The 20,240-nt window shown below is 43.0% G+C and overlaps 1 protein-coding gene and 1 long non-coding RNA gene across 2 annotated transcripts; one reads left to right on the forward strand and one right to left on the reverse strand.

The window, feature by feature from the left end:
• Window positions 1–278: 278 nt before the first annotated feature.
• On the reverse strand, window positions 279–3,153 carry LOC309453127. Its single transcript, XR_014186687.1, has 2 exons — window positions 2,869–3,153; window positions 279–2,043 (listed from the first exon to the last, which is right to left on the reverse strand). It is a non-coding gene; the product is annotated as an uncharacterized lncRNA (long non-coding RNA).
• THAP12 (THAP domain containing 12) lies at window positions 2,621–18,771 on the forward strand. The gene is made up of 5 exons (XM_082076330.1): window positions 2,621–2,903; window positions 11,894–12,014; window positions 13,627–13,734; window positions 14,706–14,742; window positions 15,906–18,771. The coding sequence occupies exons 1-5, from the start codon at window positions 2,815–2,817 to the stop codon at window positions 17,852–17,854; spliced, it is 2,304 nt and encodes a 767-aa protein (XP_081932456.1). The 5' UTR covers window positions 2,621–2,814; the 3' UTR covers window positions 17,855–18,771.
• The last annotated feature ends 1,469 nt before the right edge of the window (window positions 18,772–20,240 follow it).

Genomic DNA, 20,240 nt, shown 5'->3' on the forward strand with positions numbered 1-20,240 from the left:
TGATAAGAGTCCCGAAAGTTTTTCAGACTTCAAATATTCTCTTGCAAACAAACTTTTAATAGCAGGAGGCCTGCATGAGTAGACAATTGCACTTAAACAGTACAATCAGAAAATAAAGGCATACTGACTTTTACTTTAGGATCATGTCCAGAAGTAAATTAAAGAGCTTATTTTACAACCACTATTTATGATATACAATCCTGGATTTGAGACACAGCTGACCTTAAAGACACAGCATTCAAATAAAGCAATTAAGAAATCCACATGAACACACAAAATTCCTTAAAGAATAATTTATCCAGAGAATAGAGATCATACATACAAGGCTACTAACAGAGTCTATAATACATAATAGACAGACACCCTTGGAAATACATTGTGAGCAATACTGCAATAATATGGAGGATTGTTTAAGACACAAAATCACCAGCATACAAATTATATATGTACAATTCAAAGGCTACTCTGCAGGAAAATAAAAGGGTTTTGTGGTTTCTGTACTCTAAAAAAGAAGCTAATTTTTGGAATTTTCAACTTAGTAAACTAATTTTCTTTAAAAATAATGGGCTTCTAATAATAATGTTGGGTTTTGAAAATAATTAAGTTCATTTTATTTCCATTATATAGGAATCGCTTCAAAATTAGTCTCCCCATAAAAAAAACATCATCCAGAAGCCTTCACTAATTTAACTTTATGTGTAAGCCATTGCATTAATTTTATTAGGAAGGCTCATATGCAAATATATACACATTTAGGAGGTAAAAGCCATAACATGCTTGTGTAGCAATTCCAACACAAACTGTTCTATGATTCTATAATTCAAATGATGCAGCATCAACAGAAGCTTCAGTCAGAAGCAGCAGTTCAGAAATATGTGCCATGTTTACTTTAGTATTGTTATTACAACGTTCTGGTTTTGCTTGTCCAGAACCGTAAGACAGAGTTTCAGTACATATGCACTTTCATTTGGTGAATCAGTTTGGAGGGGAAAAGGCCCTTCGATCTTGGGCAAAACATAAGAATTATTTAAGGGTGAAGAAGTACTTTTTCATACAAAAGCAGGTTTTAGAAGAGTTTGAAAATTACAGAGCTTCACATTAACATTATACAGTCATACAACTGAAGATGATCCTGCTCTCTTCTGTGTGTTTCTCTGCATCAGCATAAACTTAGGCAATCTGCACAACAAATCAGATGGCAGCTACCCAAATTACATCTAACCTAAAGGCAAATGAGTGTACTTAAAAAAAGGTTACTTATCTGATTAACTCCCTTGTACAGTTCACTATATACAAACCTTGGCGATTGCCCAGTAAAGTGAAAGCAGTCAGGTGCAGCTAAACTTATCTTTAGTATTGGCTTAAACGACTACTCAAAACCACTTAGAAGGAATGAACTAAGATACACGCCTGAGTTCTGGTAAAGAATTAACACCAAATAAATTGATGTTATTGATATTAGTCAAATGAAATATGCTTTGAGATTCCTATTTTGAAGGGTGCATGATGACAAGGCCTTCTCATGTAGACGACAGCTTTTGTTCTACTCATACCGAACAAAAAAGCTTACAAGTTTTGAAGCCAAAAGGAATCAAGGGACTTCTTTTTTTTTGTTTTTCCTTTATGCCCTTTTGGCCATTTCATACATTTGGACTATGTTTTCTAAAGCCCAACAAATCCCAATATCAGGATGTTTTTTTGTGGCTCTTAAGATATACAAAAGGTTTATCAAAGCTGAATTTTTACACTATAGCACTACCACACCTGAAACAATTATCATTTGCCATCAGCACTCATACATTTCACAGCTGCTGTATCTACTTCAAACTACCAGCAGACCACATTTGGGGAATTATTCTTTTTCTTCTTCCAACTACCCAGTTTTCTGTTTCTTTTTTTATTCTAAGCTTTGTTTCATTTTTACCTATGCCAGACCTGACAAACTCTTCAAGCTGGGTACACTCCCTGTTGGATTACTTTATTGCTTGAAACATTTGTGGTTCCTCTCATTATTCATCTGGGCTGTGGCATAACGACACCTTCCTAAAAAGCAAAACAGAAGAAAATAATACAATCATTTTGGTTGGAAAAGACCCTCAAGGTCAAGTCCAACCATCAACCCACTAAACATTGTCCCTAAGAACCTCATCTCTGCATCTTTTAAACCCCTCCATGGATGGTGACTCCACCACTGCCCCGGGCAGCCTGTTCCAATGCCCAACAACCCTTTCCAGGAAAATATTGTTCCCAAGATCCAATCTAAACCTCCCCTCATGCATCCTGAGGCCGTTTCCTCTCGTCCTATCGCATGTTACTTGAAAAACGAGACCAACACCCTCCTAACACATAAAGTAAAAAAGCTATGACATCATTCCACACTCTCAGGTCATTTTTAAGCTAAACATATTCATTATACCACACATATATATATTGTTCCACACCGCGGTGCGGCCCAGCCCTGCGGGCCGGCTTCCCCCTCACGGCGCATGCGCGACACCGCCGGCCGCCGCTCCCCCTGCGCAGGCGCTCAGCCCCGCCCCTCTGCACACGCATGCGCACCGCTCACCCCGGCGCCGCGCATGGGCACCCGGCCGCGGTGCACTGTGGGAAGGAGGCGGCTCTTGTCCCGGCGGAGGGTGGCGGTGAATCCTCCCGGCCGCTCACAGCAGTGTGGAGCCGCTTCCCCCCCTACCCCCCTCCTCCCTCCCTCCCCCCGGCCTCCTCCTCCACCCCACATACACACCCTCCCCCCCTCCTCCCTCCGGCCCGCCGATTTAAAGGGGCAGCGGCGCCAACCCAGGGCGGGGGGGGATCATGCCGAACTTCTGTGCGGCCCCCAACTGCACCCGCAAGAGCACTCAGTCCGACCTGGCCTTCTTCCGCTTCCCCCGGGACCCGGTCAGGTGAGAGAACAGCCGGGAACTACCGGCGCCGCCTCGGGAAGGCAGCCCCGCGGTGCCGAGGGGCGGGTGGGGGGGCGGGAAGTGTTACCCGCAGCCTGAGGAGACACCGCGGCGGGGAGGCGTCTCCTTCCCTCCCCCTGCCACCCCTCTCCGCGCCTCCTCACCTCGGCGGGGGGTACAGCGGGGTGTGAGGGGCCGGCGGCCGCTGCCCGGAGCTGCCGGTTCTCCCGCCGCGCTCAGAGCCGCCGGGGGGGGGGGGGCGGCTGCGCATGCGCGGGAGCGGCCGCCGGTCGGGGCCTCTCGGGGCGGGAAGGGGGGACTCGTGGGAGGGGAAAGTGACGGGTTCAGGGTTTGGGAGTTCAGGATTCACAGAATGTCAGGGGTGGGAAGGGACCTCCAAAGCTCATCCGGTGCAATCCCCCCATGGAGCAGGAACACCCAGATGAGGTTACACAGGAAGGTGTCCAGGCGGGTTGGAATGTCTGCACAGAAGGAGACTCCACAACCTCCCTGGGCAGCCTGGGCCAGGCTCTGCCACCCTCACTGAGAAGTTTCTTCTCATATTTAAGTGGAACCTCCTGTGTTCCAGTTTGTACCCATTACCCCTTGTCCTATCATTGGTTGTCACCGAGAAGAGCCTGGCTCCATCCTCGTGATGCTCACCCTTTATATATATATTAATCACAGAATGTCAGGGGTTGGAAGGGACCTAGAAAGATCATCCAGTTCAATCCCCCTGCCGGAGCAGGAACACCCAGATGAGGTTACACAGGAAGGCGGCCAGGCAGGTCTTGAATGCCTCCAGAGTAGGAGACTCCACGACCTCCCTGAGCAGCCTGTTCCAGTGTTCTGTCACCCTCACTGAGAATAAACATTAATAAGGTCACCTCTCAATCTCCTCCAGGCTCAAGAGCCCCAGCTCCCTCAGCCTTTCCTCACACGGGAGATGCTCCACTCCCTTCAGCATCTTGGTGGCTGCGCTGGACTCTCTCCAGCAGTTCCCTGTCCTGCTGGAACTCAGGGGCCACAACTGGACACAATATTCCAGGTGTGGTCTCACCAGGGCAGAGTAGAGGGGCAGGAGAACCCTCTGAGAACCACCCCCGTTCTAATCCACCCCAGGTACCATTGGCCTTCCTGGCCATAGGGCCCAGTGCTGGCTCATGGTCACCCTGCTGTCCCCAGGACCCCCAGGTCCCTTTCCCCTACACTGCTCTCCAACAGGTCATTCCCCAACTTATACTGGAACCTGGGGTTGTTCCTACCCAGATACAAGACTCTACACTTGTCCTTGTTATATTTCATTAAATTTTTCCCTGCCCTACTCTCCAGCCTGTCCAGGTCTCGTTGGATGGCAGCACAGCCTCTGGTGTGTCAGCAGGATATGGGGGTGAAGGATTTGGAGATGCAGGGTTTAGGGTAGAAGGATCTTGGGGTGCAGGGTTGGTGAGGGTTTGGGGGTTCATGTGTTCAGCAACTGGGGGTGCAGGGTTTAAGGGGGCAGGATTTGGGGAATCAGGATTTAAGAGTGCAGAGTTTGGGGGTGATCACTAGTGATCACTTGCTCTGCCTGGTATTTACCTTCACTCTTGCCCCTCCACCCTTCCCACTGTTCTCTCCCATATTCTCTCTTTTCGTTTCCATCACACTCTTGACATAGACCTGACCCACTTAGAATATTCCAGCACACAATGATACAAACCCTGGTGTGACCTTCTGGCTCTATTACAGTGTGCAAATTGAGTGTGGAACCGAATCAGAGAATCATTTTGGTTGGAAAACACCTTGAAGATCATTGAGTCCAACTATAACCCCCTCCAAGCACTGCCCCATGTCCCTCAGGACCTTATGTGGAAACCCCTCCAGGGATGGTGACTCCACCATTGCCCTGGGCAGCCTGTTCCAGTGCCTGACAGCCCTTTCTGTGAGGAAAAGTTTCCAATATCCAGTCAGAACCTCACCTGGTACAATTGGAGGCCATTTCTTCTCATCCTGTCACTTGTTACTTGGGAAGAGTCACAGAATCCTGTTCCCTTGGCACTTAGTGGTGCAGCTTTGAGTAGTGTTGGGAGAGAATGAGAGGGGTATGTGGTTATAGAGATGCTGGAAAGCAGTTCTGCAGAGAAGGATCTGGGGTTCTGGTTGACGGCAAGTTGAACATGAGCCAATAGTGTCCCTGGCAGCGAAGAGGAACCCGTGTCCTGGGTGTATCCAGCACAGCATGGCCAGCCGGGCAGGGTGGGGATCGTTCTGCTTTGCTCTGGTCTCACCTGGAGCACTGTGTACAGGTCTGGGTGCCACAGGATAAAAAGATATAAAGCTACTAGAGAATGTCCAGAAGGGGCTACAAAGTTGGTGAAGGATTTGGAGGGGAAACCGTATGAGGAGCAGCTGAAGTCACTGGGTTTATTCAGCCTGGAGAAGAGGAAACTGAGGTGAGAGCTCATGGTGGCTGCAGCTTCCTCACATGGGGAGGTGGAGGGACAGGCACCAAACTCTTCTCTTTAGTGACCAGTGACAGAACCCAAGGGAATGGCAGGAAGATGTGCCAGCGGAGGTTTAGGTTGGACATTAGGAAAAGATTCTTCACCCAGAGGGTGCTGGACACTGGAAAAGTCTCCCCAGGGAGGTGTCCCAGCCCCAAGCCTGACAGTGTTCAAGAAGAGACTGGACAACGTCCTCAGACACACGGTGTGAACTGTGGGGTTGTCCTGTGCAGGGACAGGAGTTGGACTCAATGATTCTTGTGGTTCGCTTCCAGCTCAGGACATTCTACAATTCTGTGAGAGGCTGCCTGGCTGTGAGGGGCCACTCCGGGGGGTGGCAGGTTAGGGGATGAGGGGGTGCCTGGATGTGACAGGTGCCTGGTTATGAGGAGAGTGGGAGGTGTGTGAGGGGCTGCCTGGCCATGAGAGGAGTGGGGGAATGAGGGTGTGGGGGACTGTGAGGGGCTGCCTGGCTTTGAGGAGTGTAGGAGGGAAGGAGAGTGTGCCTGGCTATGATGGATGTAGGAGGATATGAGAAGCTACCTGGGCGTGAGGGGGTGCACATCTGTTAGGGGTGTGGGACAGGAACAATGGGATGAGGCAGGGGAGCCCATGCATCATGGGTACCCTATTCAGGGCCAGCACGGTGGTGCAAGTCTGTCAGTCCTACTGTGTATGCTGAGGTGACGTGGCTCTGGACAATAACGTGTCTGCATTACAAATAGGACATCGGTGTGACAGGCAACTGTCACAGGCTTGCGAGGGTGATGGTTGGTGGTGAAGCAGCATGAGAAACAGCAAAATGATGGGATGTTCAGGTTTCCAATGGGTAAAAAGCAGGGGTGGTGCACTGGTAGAGCAAGAAGTGTGTGAGTGAAAGGACATGGAAAATGTCCTGAAAATAAATCATGCGCTTAGACATAGAAACCCCTGTATGGGAGCTCACATTTAAATCTAGATAACATTCTTAAAATCATTTACTTAACTTGTTCCTCACAATTTTGGAAGGTATTTAGGTGCTAGAGCAATACCGGTTATCTCTCTCCTAGCAGTAGGTAATTAAGGCTGAAATTTTTGATGATTTATACATTATATTCTCTTGCTTCCTTCCTTGACGCTGCTTGGCCTGATTTATGGGAAATTTCAAAACCCATGGGAATTATGGGTACACAGGGTTTTTTTTTCCCTAAGAAAACAGTCTCCTGTAAGTGATTTCAAATGAAGATACAAAAAGCTCATATAGGTAGTAGCTGCTGCTTAAAGCCGTGTTTTCCACGATGTTGTCGAGTTCTCCTGGGTGAATGCCTTGTGTTAAAGCCAGAATAACCAGGCCTCTTCCTGATGCCCAAACACTGCAAGGCTGGGCACTGTTAATGACAATGTGTTGGTCATACTGCTTGCTGTCATAGAAACTTCTTACCGTTATAGGTCAAACTGGTCCAGCGAGCAAAGTACTTTATGCCAAAAATGTGTTATTTGCACTTGGCAGCTTACGGTGAGAAAGCTGAGTATAATGGCATTAGAGTACATCTTTAAAAATAAATTTTCATTTAAAGAAAATCATTGCAGAGAAATACATAGTCCCAGGTAAATTGTCTCTACTACTTTACTGCTTTCAGTTTTTCTGCAATAACCAAATAATTCCCTTTACATTTTCCCAGTTCAGTGCTAAGCAGTTCCAGTTAGATGTTCCAAGTCTGTGCGAACTAACCAGTTATTTAAGACCAGTTTCATTTATTGTTGCTACCTGAGAAAACAAGAAGGGCTGCACAGATGAGGCTTTGCAAAAGAACCAGCTGCATTTACTGGATGGTACGTGGTCTTTCCATATCAAACATTAATGTAAATAGCCTCTGCTACCCCAGTAAGGATGCATATTTTTATAGCTTTGTGCAGTCTGGACAGTAACATCTGTTTATTTAGCCCCCATCCATGTTTCTGACTCTGTTTGTCATGGCCAGGTGTGAGTTTTTAGAACAGAATACATTTTAAGCAAAGAGATGGTGTTCTCCTGCAGTTGACCGATATTGGGGTAACATAAAACACTGTCCACGCTTAAATAAAATGCCATTTAAGCTTCCATGAGATGTCAGCAGATCTCTGAAAATGTGGAGTTTGTGACTGAGGAAAACCTTTGTGAAAGCTAATGAGCGATACCCGAGCAGTGCTGTAATATATTGCAACGAAATGGCTTTTAATTTGTTCCAAATATTTTGCAACTAAAGCATGTGTGCAACTGTATACAGTGTGTTAGTTGAATACTAAAAAACTGGGGAAAGCTTTATACATAATTTCATTCTAAAATCTTCTAATTGCTGCTTAGATAATACAGTGAAGAGCTATGTTGGGTGACTTCAGGGATCTGACCTCCTTTTTCTTTGTTCTTCCATTCCTTGTTCCTTGGAGAGCATTTGATTTGGAGCCAAATTTGTAGTGAGACCAAAGGGCCGAATTCAGACTCCGATGGAGTTTGTGTCCAGTCACACAACCTCCACCATCTCCCTCTAGTCCTGTAGCTACCTGAGGAAACATCAACGCTCCAGCCTTCGCCAGCGGAGTTTTCTAGATGTCTGGAGCTCCGGTTTCCCATCTGCTGTTCTGATGGATTGATGATCTCAGCGCTCATGTCTGATCAGGATCCACAAACTGGGGCTCCACATGCCAAGGGCTTATTTCGAATCATCTGCTCAGTGTGCACCTTGTACAACAAGGTGACCCACCTAGTAGATGAGGGAAAGGCTGCGTGTGTTGTGTGCTTAGACTTCAGTAAGGCCTTTGACACCATATCCCACAGCATCGCCTGGAGAAGCCGCAGCTCATGGTCTGGATGGTGTATCTGCGACAGATAAAGAACTGGCTGGAGAGCCGGGCCAAAGAGTTGTGGTGAACGGAGCCAAATGCAGTTGTTGGCCGGTCAGGAGTGGTGTCCCCAGGGCTCAGTGTTGGGGCCAGTTCTGTTCAATCTCTTTATCAATGATCTGGATGAGGGGATTGAGTGGACCTTAGTAAGTTTGCAGATGATGCCAAATTGGGTGGGAGTGTTGATGTGCTGGAGGGTGGGAAGGCCGGACAGAGGGATCTGGACCAGCTGGATCATTGGCCTGAGGCCAGTTGTCTGAGGTTCATCAAGGCCAAGTATCAGGTCCTGCACTTGGGTCACACCAACCCCAGGCAGCGCTACAGGCTCGGGGGGGAGTGGCTGGAAAGCGTCCAGTGGAAAAGGAGCTGGGGGTGTTGGTAACAGTGGCTGAACATGAGCCAGCATGTGTCCAGGTGGCTAAGAAGGCCACCAGCATCCTGGCTGGTACCAGCACTGGTGTGGCCAGCAGGACTAGAGAAGTGATTGTGCCACTGTACTCGACACTGGTGAGGCCCCACCTTGAATCCTGGGGGCAGTTTTGGGCCCCTCATCATAAGAAGGAAATTGAGGCACTAGAGAGAGCACAGAGGAGGGTGACAAAGCTGGTGAGGGACCTGGAGCACAAGTCTGATGAGGAACAGTTGAGGGACCTGGAGGGTTCAGCCTGGAGAACAGGAGCTGATGGGAGACCGTCTCGTTCTCTGCAACTGCCTGAAAGGAGGTTGTAGCATGGAGGGGGTTGGTCACTTCCCCCAAGTAGAAAGTGATAGGACAAGAGGAAATGTCCTCAAGTTGCACCAGTGGAGGTTTAGATTTGATATTAGGAAAAAATTCTTCCCGGAAAGGGCTGTTGGGCATTGGAACAGGCTGCCCAGGGCAGTGGTGGAGTCACCATCTCTGGAGGTGTTTAAAAGGTGTTAAGACGAGGTTCTTCATGACATGGTTTAGTGCTAGAGTTAAGTTATGGTTGGACTCAGTCATCCTGAGAGTGTCTTCCAACTGAAATGATTCTATGGTTCTATATTGACTTCAGCACAGAAGGCAGTGGCCACAGCTGCTTCTATGTAACTGTACAAGATGTTGGGAAGGGAGAGGATTATTGGGTGGTTAACTTAATCTTTGTGAGCCTCATTTCCCGTCTCTGAAGAGCTCACGGTGCCTTTTGGCATCATTCATGATTCTTACCTGCTGTTACTAGTATCTGCTTAACTTGTTCTCTGGTTGGCAGCGGCATTGAAGTTGAGGGATTCAGGCTGATTTTTGTCTGTCCTTGGCAATTATGTGCCAGTTCTCTGGCTTTGCTCCCCGACAGCTTCCCTGGGTCACAAAGAAGCAGAAAAGACCCCTGTGATCAGGCTTTTCCTCTGGATACCCCTCTGGACTGAAACCTTCCCCACTGACTGCAGGGAGGCTCATCAGCCTTTGTGACAGCCCGATGTGATCACATTTAATGAGTTATCTAGTAATCAGCGCCTACTCAGAAAGTATGAGAGCCTTATTCAATGTAATCTGCATGCTAAAGGTCTCCCATGTAAAAATACCATGTTTATACTGTTTGGTTACATGAAGAACGCTTTCCTGTTCTCTTGTTGGGGTAATAGCACTGTCCAGGCAGGAGTGCAAGGCCTGTGGTGCCAAAAAACTGATTTGTTTATTTGTTTTTTAAAAACATTTTATTTCTTACATCATTATTAAGGATATTATGTGTGGAGCTCCAAGGGCAATATTATAAATTATTCCTGGTTTATGGTGCTTGCTTCCACTGTTATTTTGATATTTTGCATGAACAAAAAATTCAGATGAACAAACTGCTCAGCCAGCAGAGATCAGAATCCAAGATTCCTCCCTTTTCATCTTCACAGTTGCCCTTTATTGCACTTCGTTAAGTTAGAGGTGATGCTGAATCCACTCAGAGCTGCGGATTTCCTCATTTGCTCTGCCCATCAAAACATCTGGCGAGACAGCCTTCATTCCTAAATTGTTGAATAATCCCTAATTATTTTCCTCCCTCCTTCCTCCTGTGAGCAAAAATGCCATGTTTGCAGACAAAAATAATATTATAATAAAAATGCTTTCTTTTAACTTCTAGCTTCTTGGCTCGGGACCTGTCTTTTTTAATTTAGGAATAAAAAAGAAGATTTAAAGCCTTTTGTTTTTCAGTGGGCTGAGTAATTTTTTCACTTTCATGAGTTTCAGCAATGCTTGGGTTGTGAAGACATCTCCCCCACTGTACTTTACTGATACAGTAGATTCTTCATGTAACTTCTCTGTGTAGGTTCCTCGAACTTTGTGGACATTGCCAACATTACCAATTAAAACCAAAAAACTACACAACACTTTAAAATATGAGTCCACGTTGAAAAGTATGTAGCGAAGTGGTGGATTGTGAAGTAAAATAAGTCACTGAGACTGTAGCGAAAGTTCCTTCTCCTTTTTGCTGTAGAATTGTTGTGATATTACTGTGATTCTTTATAATGTAGTTGTCTCTGGTGTTCTTGAGTTTGTCTGGGGAAGGAGGAATGGGAGCTCGTGTCACCACTCTGTATGGTTAAAATAATGAACAAATCATCAGTTGCATTCATGTGAAGGTTTATAGTCATCTGTATCATATGTTTTCGACTGTTTACTTATGTGCTGTTGTAAACTGGTGGCTCTGGGTGCCACCTGTTGTAAGCAAAGACATTAAAATAATGCTGCTTCAGAGGATTATTTTTGCAGGAAGGAAATGACTTTTTTAAAAAACAAACTTTTAAATACAGAGATCTCAATAGCTGCTGGAGTCTTGTTAATTTATAGATATATTTTTACTGCATAAATAAAATAGCAGATGAGTTTTACTGGAGTAGCTGTGCAGAATCAGTCGAAGTGTGCTGTTGCTCAAAAATCCATAGCAAGAAAGTGATTGCATGGACCTCGTTGGGGGAAATACGAGCTGACTAATGCATTTGCATCAATTATTGCAAGTGGTTTACTCACCAGAAGAAATAGTATCTTGCCTATCTGCAAGAAGCTCTATTAGTAGGTGAAATGTTTCTTTAGCGTTGTGTTATAGCTCAGAGAACTAATCTAAAGCAGAATGAAATGTAAAAATATGCCTGTAACAAAAACTTCAGGGGAGTGAGTGCTGTCTGTAAAACGTTTGCTTTTTGATTTTTATTATTTCACTTTTCAGAAATCTACTCTAAACTCCTCAATGACCATAATAAATAAGAAAAATGCTGTATTTTGGAGGGAGGCAGCGAAGACAACTATTGTAATAGCTGCCTTCAAAACTTTATGACCTTAGTCTACAAGCTCATCTCTTTCTTTTTTTAACCTTCTCAGATTAAATTCTTAAGAATTAGATGGTCAGGTTTCTTGAGCAACTGCATTAACATCTGTTGCGTGTGTGAGACAAAGGCAAAAATATATGAAATAAGGGAAAAGATTAATGAATTTGCTGGGGCAGCGTTAAGTGGTGAGCAAAAGGAGAAAAACAGATCTTTAAAATCTTTGATGGTAAGTTACAACAGAAGGTGTATGGAACTTTCTTTAGTCTCACATAAAGAGCAGGGCTCCCTGCACTCCCAATTTTGAGTACGGTTTGAAATTGTGAGGGATTTTATTTTACCTTGAAACTACCTAAATCTTTTGCTTACATGCAGGTGTCAGAGATGGGTAGAGAACTGCCGAAGGGCAGATTTAGAAGATAAAACTCCAGATCAACTGAACAAGCATTACAGATTGTGCGCCAAACATTTTGAGACTTCTATGATATGTAGAAGTGTAAGTAAAACCAAGCATTTGTTTATTGTCTCTTGCAAAATGTGACTGTTGTTTTTCCTCAGAGTGCTGCATTTTAATCTTTGATCCTCTGGGTATTCCGGAATTAATCTTTTAGTCTTAATTGAGATGGTTGTTGTGGTTCAGGGCACCGCACGGACTCTCAGATGTTGGCACAAAGGACGAGGTGGAAATGAGCAGTTGGGGAAGAGAAAAGCGGAGCTGTTCCTGCTGGTTTAATGTGTTCCATGGAGCCGTGGTCTTCCCTGCAGTTCTTTCCTCATGCAAAGCAATGCTCATTTTGTTTATTGTCACTAGGTGTTACAACATTATATTAATTTATGGGGTGTAAGTATGTAAGTTTGCATACCTCTAATTATTTAAAATTGTTAATGTGCTGTTACTGAAGTGTGTACGTAGTGTGATTCAGTCAAATTATACAGTCTTGTGGCCAAGAGATTTAAACATTCTTTGCATCTATCAAGCTTTTGGTTCCTGTTCTGTTTTATCCAGCTGAAATCATGGCACTGTTTCCTGGCAATGAAATAGTAGCTTTCAATTCTTCTTGCTAGCATGATAATGCTGATTTTAACAGCTTTCGTAACAGTAAGAAATGGTGGATTTGGGGCTTTGGATAAAGTTTTAATTCCCAGGCTGAATTTTACGTTGATACATAGGCAAGATCAGTCCTGTAATTATGAAGGATAATTAAAATACGCAGGTCAGACTTTGAGCTCCTGGTGGTGTTCCATGCGTCAAGGTCTCTGATGAGCCAGCATCCCAGAAACAAACAAAAAAATGAATGTTGGAAGTGATTCTGAATCACAAATGAAGCTTTATGAAACTCAGTTTGTTTAAAATGTATTTCAATCTAATGACAGGTATAAACATAATCAGTTAAAATTCTCTACTTACTGGAAATTAGGCAGTTTAGAACACATAAGTCTGCAATATATCCAAACATAAAATATTTTTCTTTAATTGCTAGAAACATTTACATGACCATCTAGAAGTCTTTTATTCCTCCTGCTTGTTTGACAGATGCATTTTCCTTCAGTGTTATCTTTCACAGTACTGATTTGTGGAATTTGTAAAGACTGATGTCTTATTCATAAAGAATGATGATTCTGTCTACATAAAGAAGCAGTTGGACATTTGCATTGTGAAAATGATTGTGTGATTGTTTCTGGAACTGTGAAATAAGTGATAAAAGCTAGAGCTCAGTACTAACAAAAGGTTTCCTTTCTGATGTCTTTTTATTGAGAAAAAAAAAGTCATAATATTACAGTATTAATCATTGCATTTGGGGTCCTTGATGTGAAGATAACAGGGAAGAAAAAGTGTTTGTGGTTTGAGTTGGGGTGGTGCTTTATTTAAAAAATATTTCTCATTTTCAGTGTTCTCTTGGTACCCCAAAATGTAAATTGCACAGCGTGACTTTCTCTTTGTTTTTAAACTTCAGAAAGTGAAAATAATTTTTTAAAAAAGGAATTAAAAAGAAAAGGAGGGTGGGCATGGTATGTGAAACTCTGTTTGCTTGGGGTTTTCCTTTTTGTGCACACACAGTGAGAATTTCCCAAAGAAACCCCTAATCCAGATGTCTTTCTTCTTACAGAGCCCTTACAGAACAGTGTTACGGGATAATGCTGTGCCAACTATATTTGATCTTACAAGTCACCTGAACAATCCCCACAGCAGACATAGGAAAAGGATAAAAGAGCTGGTAAGTTTTTTCATGTCAGACTTTCTGCTTTTATTATAGTATTTTAATATTTTGTATAGAAGTGTCAAATAATAATATTTATCACTTGAGTATTTGCGTTTCCTATACTGTTTATTCTAGTATCTTTTTGTTGATTATAAACTTAAATGCCCAAATATTATCCTGTTATAAATTTTATCTGCTAAGGAAGGTTGGATGAAATAATCTGGAAAATGAAATGTATTGATCCAGAGATTATTCTGTTTTCCAAAATAAGTGCATATCTTCCTTTTTCTTGATACTACAGCACTAACTGGATATAACTGATGCATAGTACCCTGAAATTCTTGCTGCATATTGACTGTGATCATCAGTTCACGCGTTTAATTATTGAATTCTGCACCAATTCAGACATGCTTGGTTTAGCTTATTGTTCTGAAAAGATGATGCATGTATAAAACCAAGATCAAGCAGTTTTTTAGTGGAATTGTGTCTCATCAGTACCCCTTTGTGTCATTTATAGAAAAGAATGTCTTTAGGTGTCTGTGGTTATAAGTATACTGACAATTAAGAGGAATTCAACTCTTAAACTCTGCTTTTATGTTGGAAGATTACAGGCAATTTCTAAATATTTCTCCTTGAGTTTGCGTCTGTTTATTGACTGAAGATAAAGTTAAAGACTGTTCTGTCTACTGGCAGTGCATATTCATATTGAAACAGAATTCTTTAAAGGAATCTGTTTACTAATAATTATAAAATTATGGGAATATTAGCAGTAGTAGCAAAATATTCTCATTAAGTTAGTAGATATGTGTTGTGGCAGCAATAAGCTACCTGAAGAAACCACCTTCTCTTGGACCTTCTAGCACTTTTTGGTTAATATTAACACTCTTAAAATGGTCTCACCTGCAATATTTGTATCTGTGTTTTAATGTTTTAAGGTTGTGCGCTAGACATCATCAATATAAATTCTTTTTTTTTTTTTTTTTAAGAGTGAAGATGAAATAAGAACACTGAAGCAACAAAAGAGTAAGTGAGCATAATAACTGAGTTCATAAAATCCCAGAATGTCAGGGATTGGAAGGGACCTGGAAAGCTCATCCAGTGCAATCCCCCCATGGAGCAGGAACACCCAGATGAGGTTACACAGGAAGGTGTCCAGGCGGGTTGGAATGTCTGCAGAGAAGGAGACTCCACAACCTCCCTGGGCAGCCTGGGCCAGGCTCTGGCACCCTCACTGAGAAGAAGTTTCTTCTCATATTTAAGTGGAACCTTTTGTGTTCCAGTTTGAACCCATTACCCCTTGTCCTATCATTGGTTGTCACCGAGAAGAGCCTGGCTCCATCCTCGTGACACTCACCCTTTATAAATCTGTAATGAGGTCACCCCTCAGTCTCCTCCAGCTCCAGAGCCCCAGCTCCCTCAGCCTTTCCTCACACGGGAGATGCTCCACTCCCTTCAGCATCTTGGTGGCTGCGCTGGACTCTCTCCAGCAGTTCCCTGTCCTGCTGGAACTGAGGGGCCACAACTGGACACAATATTCCAGGTGTGGTCTCCCCAGGGCAGAGTAGAGGGGCAGGAGAACCTCTCTGACCTACTGACCACCCCCTTCTAATCCACCCCAGCTACCATTGGCCTTCCTGGCCACAAGGGCCCAGTGCTGGCTCATGGTCATCCTGCTGTCCCCAGGACCCCCAGGTCCCTTTCCCCTACACTGCTCTCTAATAGTTCATTCCCCAACTTGTACTGGAACCTGGGGTTGTTCCTGCCCAGATACAAGACTCTACACTTGCCCTTGTTATATTGCATTAAAGTTTTCCCCACTCAACTCTCCAGCCTGTCCAGGTCTCTGGATGGCAGCACAGCCTTCTGGCATATCAGCCACTCCTCCCGGCTTCGTGCCATCAGCAAACTTGCTGAACTATCACTCTATTCCCTCCCTAAATCTTTGTTTAGTAAGGCTGATGAGGTAATGCAGGACAAATAACTGTAATTTTATATGTATCAGGAGGATATTTGAGTTGCCTTTTGATTCAAACAGCCAGTCTAAACTCTTTTTGATATTCACTTTTAAACTGGAAACGTTCTTCTCTGGAATTCAGTAACTTAGGGGTAATGGGGGCAGCAGTGGAAAGCAGATGTAATGTTTTATTCATGTTATCTTGACACTTACAGTATTTTATATTTTGTAGTTGATGAAGCTTTCGAGCGGCAACAGGCAACTCAAGAACTGAACGAAAGCAATGAACAAAATACCGTCTCAGAGGAAGGAGGGGAAGAACAAGAGGAAGAAGCCGTTCCCTTAACACTGGAAGAAAGAGAAAACAAAGATTACCTTAAATCTTTGTTTGAAATTTTGATCCTGATGGGTAAACAGAATATTCCTTTGGATGGCCATGGTGTCGATGAGCTGCCAGAAGGTATTTTTGCTTCAGATAACTTTCAGGCTCTACTGGAATATAGAATAAATTCAGGAGATGAAGTTCTGAGGAAACGATTCGAGATGACTGCAGTCAATCTCGAGTATTGTTCAAAAACTCAGCAGAAACAAATGCTGGAGATCTGTGAAAGCTGCGTTAGAGAAGAGACACTGAGGGAAGTAAGAGACTCGCACTTCTTTTCTATTGTCACTGATGAAGTAGTAGACATAGCGGGAGAGGAACACTTGCCAGTTTTGGTGAGATTTGTTGATGATTCTCATAATCTAAGAGAAGAATTCATCGGGTTTTTGCCTTACGAGGCTGATCCTGAAATTTTAGCTGTCAAGTTCCACACGACTATTACTGAAAAGTGGGGTCTAAACATGGAGTACTGTCGAGGTCAAGCCTACATCGTCTCCAGTGGGTTTGCTTCTAAAATGAAAGTTGTGGCTACAAGACTCTTAGAAAAGTATCCCCAAGCTGTGTATACACTGTGTTCCTCTTGTGCCTTAAATATTTGGCTAGCTAAATCCGTTCCTGTTGTTGGCGTTTCCATTGCGTTAGGAACAATCGAAGAAGTTTGCTGTCTTTTCAATCAGTTTCCGCAATTACTGGTAGAACTGGACAACACAATTTCTGTTCTTTTTCAAAACAATGAGGTGAAGGGTAACGAGCTGAAGGAAATCTGCCGTTCTCAGTGGACGGGCAGGCATGATACTTTCGAGGTTTTAGTGGACCTCATACAAGCATTGGTGTTGTGCTTGGATGCCGTATGCAGTGACTCATCCGTCAGGTGGAACAACTTTATTGCCGGTCGAGCGTTTGTACTTTCAAGTGCGTTAACAGATTTTGACTTCATTGTCACTATCGTGATTCTGAAAAACGCTCTGTCTTTTACAAGAGCATTCGGAAAAAATCTCCAGGGACAAACATCAGATGTGTTCTTTGCAGCTGGCAGCTTAACAGCGGTGTTGCATTCTCTGAATGAAGTGATGGAGAACATTGAGGTTTACCATGAATTTTGGTTTGAGGAAGCAACAAATCTGGCTACAAAACTGGATGTACAAGTTAAACTCCCAGGAAAATTTCGCAGGGCACAACAGGGGAGCTTGGACTCTGAGATAACGTCAGAAAATTACTACAAAGAAATCCTTAGCGTCCCCACAATAGAGCATATAATCCAAGAATTAAAAGATATCTTCTCAGAACAACATTTAAAAGCTCTTAAGTGTTTATCCTTGGTGCCCTCAGTCATGGGACAGCTCAAATTCAATACGTCTGAGGAGCATCATGCAGACATGTACAAAAATGACTTGCCTAATCCAGACACGCTTTCTGCTGAGCTTCATTGTTGGAGAATCAAGTGGAAGCACAGAGGAAAAGATATTGAACTTCCAGCCACTATTTATGAAGCACTTCACTTGCCTGACATTAAGTTTTTTCCTAATGTTTATGCGTTACTAAAAGTCCTGTGCATACTTCCAGTGATGAAGGTGGAGAATGAGAAATACGAAATGGGACGAAAGCGCTTAAAGGCGTATCTGAAAAACACCTTGACAGAGCAAAGGTCGAGCAACCTGGCTTTGCTAAACATAAACTTTGATATAAAACATGACTTGGATTTAATGGTGGACACCTATATTAAACTTTATCCAGAAAAAGTGGAATTTCAAGAAGACTTTATTCCCTCAAACAACTCTGAAGTGACAGAAGATGCTTAATTTTTTAAGCTCTAACCAATCTGTTGAAACAGCTTTTTCTTAGCTGAGTTTCAATGCTGAGGGGAAAAAAAATGTGAAATCTAAAGCAAAAATCACTGCAATTGTATTTCCCTTTTAGGTCTCAGACTGAAGAAGCTGCGGTCAGTGACTCAAATTATCTTTTGTTAGTCTGCATTAAATGTGTTATGTGAACAGAACCAAGCCTGAAAATAAGCCCATGCTCTTGGCAGAGGTGATTTCTACATTTAATTGACTTAACTAGGTGCTCGTTTATTTTATTGCATCTTGGAAAAAGTACATTTTGATTGTAGATCCAATGGGGCTGTTACTTATTCGCTCATGAATTAGGATAAGAAAAAAAAACCTCAGAATGTTAAAGAATAATATAATCCAGTTCTGTAATAGGTTATTATTATTGAAAACCTTTTTTAAAAAGTCTTTGTATATTTAATTGGGATTTTGGAGAGCGGATTCAGCTGTTGCACAATCCTTGTGCTGTGGACTGTTCTCGGTGTAAAGTGAATGTTAGTGGTATAGAGGTACGTTTATGGTTTCATTGGAAGAGTCAACCACTTTAATCTCTCAATGACTGTTTACATTCCTTTGTGTGAGACACAAAACTTCCTTTTCTTTAGGCTTTTAACAGGCATGGCAGGAATACTGAAGTTCCTTAAAAGACACTAAAAACTCAAAAGTTATTCCACAAACGTTTAAATCTGTTCGTTCTCTCCTGACTCTGACACAACCCTGTGCATCTTATTGTCTGTTTATTTGTAAACTTGCCCAGGAAAGATTAAAGTAAGAGTTTGTTGTTTGTCTAGAAGTCAGATTAAAAATATTGCTGTTATTTTTTGCAAGAATAAAACATTTTTTGTACAGTTTATTGCAATTTAAAATAAAATGTGAATTGCTTTTTACATAGTACTGGATTTCTTAGTAAAGCTGGACCTCTCTGAGAATGGGTATTCTTGTCACAGAGTCACAGAATGTCAGGGATTGGAAGGGACCTGGAAAGCTCATCCAGTGCAATCCCCCCATGGAGCAGGAACACCCAGATGAGGTTACACAGGAAGGTGTCCAGGCGGGTTGGAATGTCTGCAGAGAAGGAGACTCCACAACAACCCCCCTGGGCAGCCTGTTCCAGTGTCTGTCACCCTCACTGAGAAGAAGTTTCTTCTCAAATTTAAGTGGAACCTTTTGTAAGGTATCTTTTAGTTTGGGCAATTTTCTTTCTCATGTTTTCTTTGCAATTCCAGTGAGTGGCATTGTCTTAAGGCACAGGAAACTTTGTGTAATTCTGATCTGTATGTTCTACTGAACGTTTTTAAAATTATTTTAAGGTGGCACTAAATCCAGTTCTTTTAATTGTGGAAGTTCTGTCTAACTGAAGCAGATGGGAATGGATTAAATTTGAAATGGTTGAAAAGTTTTGTAGCTAGCCTGATAAATGCTGGTTTTATCACTTATTTACGGTTGTAATTTTATGTACTTTCCTGTTGCAGTGGGAAGGGCCTCCAGCAAAAGAAAATCAAATGATTGTAAGAGACTATGACAAATACAGTTCTTGATGTTTTAATGCAGTCAAGCAATAAGAATAAATTAAAACCAAACCTTTAGTAGTTAAGCTTAGCTATTAAAGTGGCTATGTGCATCTTAAGAAATGCCTTCAGGAGCTTTTATTTACATTGGAGTAGTAAAAATTAATTTTTAAAACTATTATCTTTTACTCCCACTGCTACTTGTGTATTCTGTCACGTTAATGCAGTTGTTGCCTTGGTCGGCAAAAAGTGGTTTAGCTAAAAGTTTGCGCTCTTCCTCTAAATACATGAAAATAGCTCAAAGCTATCTTAATGCTATTAAAATAAAAAGGCATTTTTAAGTTAAAAGTCATAGGGGAAAATAGTAATTTTAAAAGAAGATCTCAAGTACAGTTTTAATAAAATAAATATCTTTGCCATCCTGGGAATGTCTGTGAGCAGCGCAAGGTGGTCGTGATCTCTGGGATTGTGAGCGCCAGGTCAGTAAAGTCAGGTTGGATAAGCCCAGACTTACGGGCTTAACCAGAGAAGGAAAATTGATGCCCAATTGCCATATAATTGCCCAAAAGAGCTGAAGAACGCTTTCTGAATGTGTAAATGAGATCTTTTTGACCGACGTACTGAGACAAATTGCAGAAGGGAAGCGCAGTAAAACGCTCCTTTAGCTACTGAAGTGTGTTGTGGAGCTCAGCTGAGACATTAAGTTGTGATTAGCGTGGTTAATTAGCTGGCTCCAAGAGCCTTTGGTCGCTTGGTGCGCTCCATCATTGTGCTGCCTGCCACAGAGATGCTTAAATTGTCTGAGATCAATCAAAAGCTCCTTATTTAGCCTGTTTGAATTGTCCTGT

Source organism: Streptopelia decaocto, assembly GCF_964273445.1.
Source record: "Streptopelia decaocto genome assembly, chromosome: 1".
NCBI lineage: Eukaryota > Metazoa > Chordata > Aves > Columbiformes > Columbidae > Streptopelia > Streptopelia decaocto.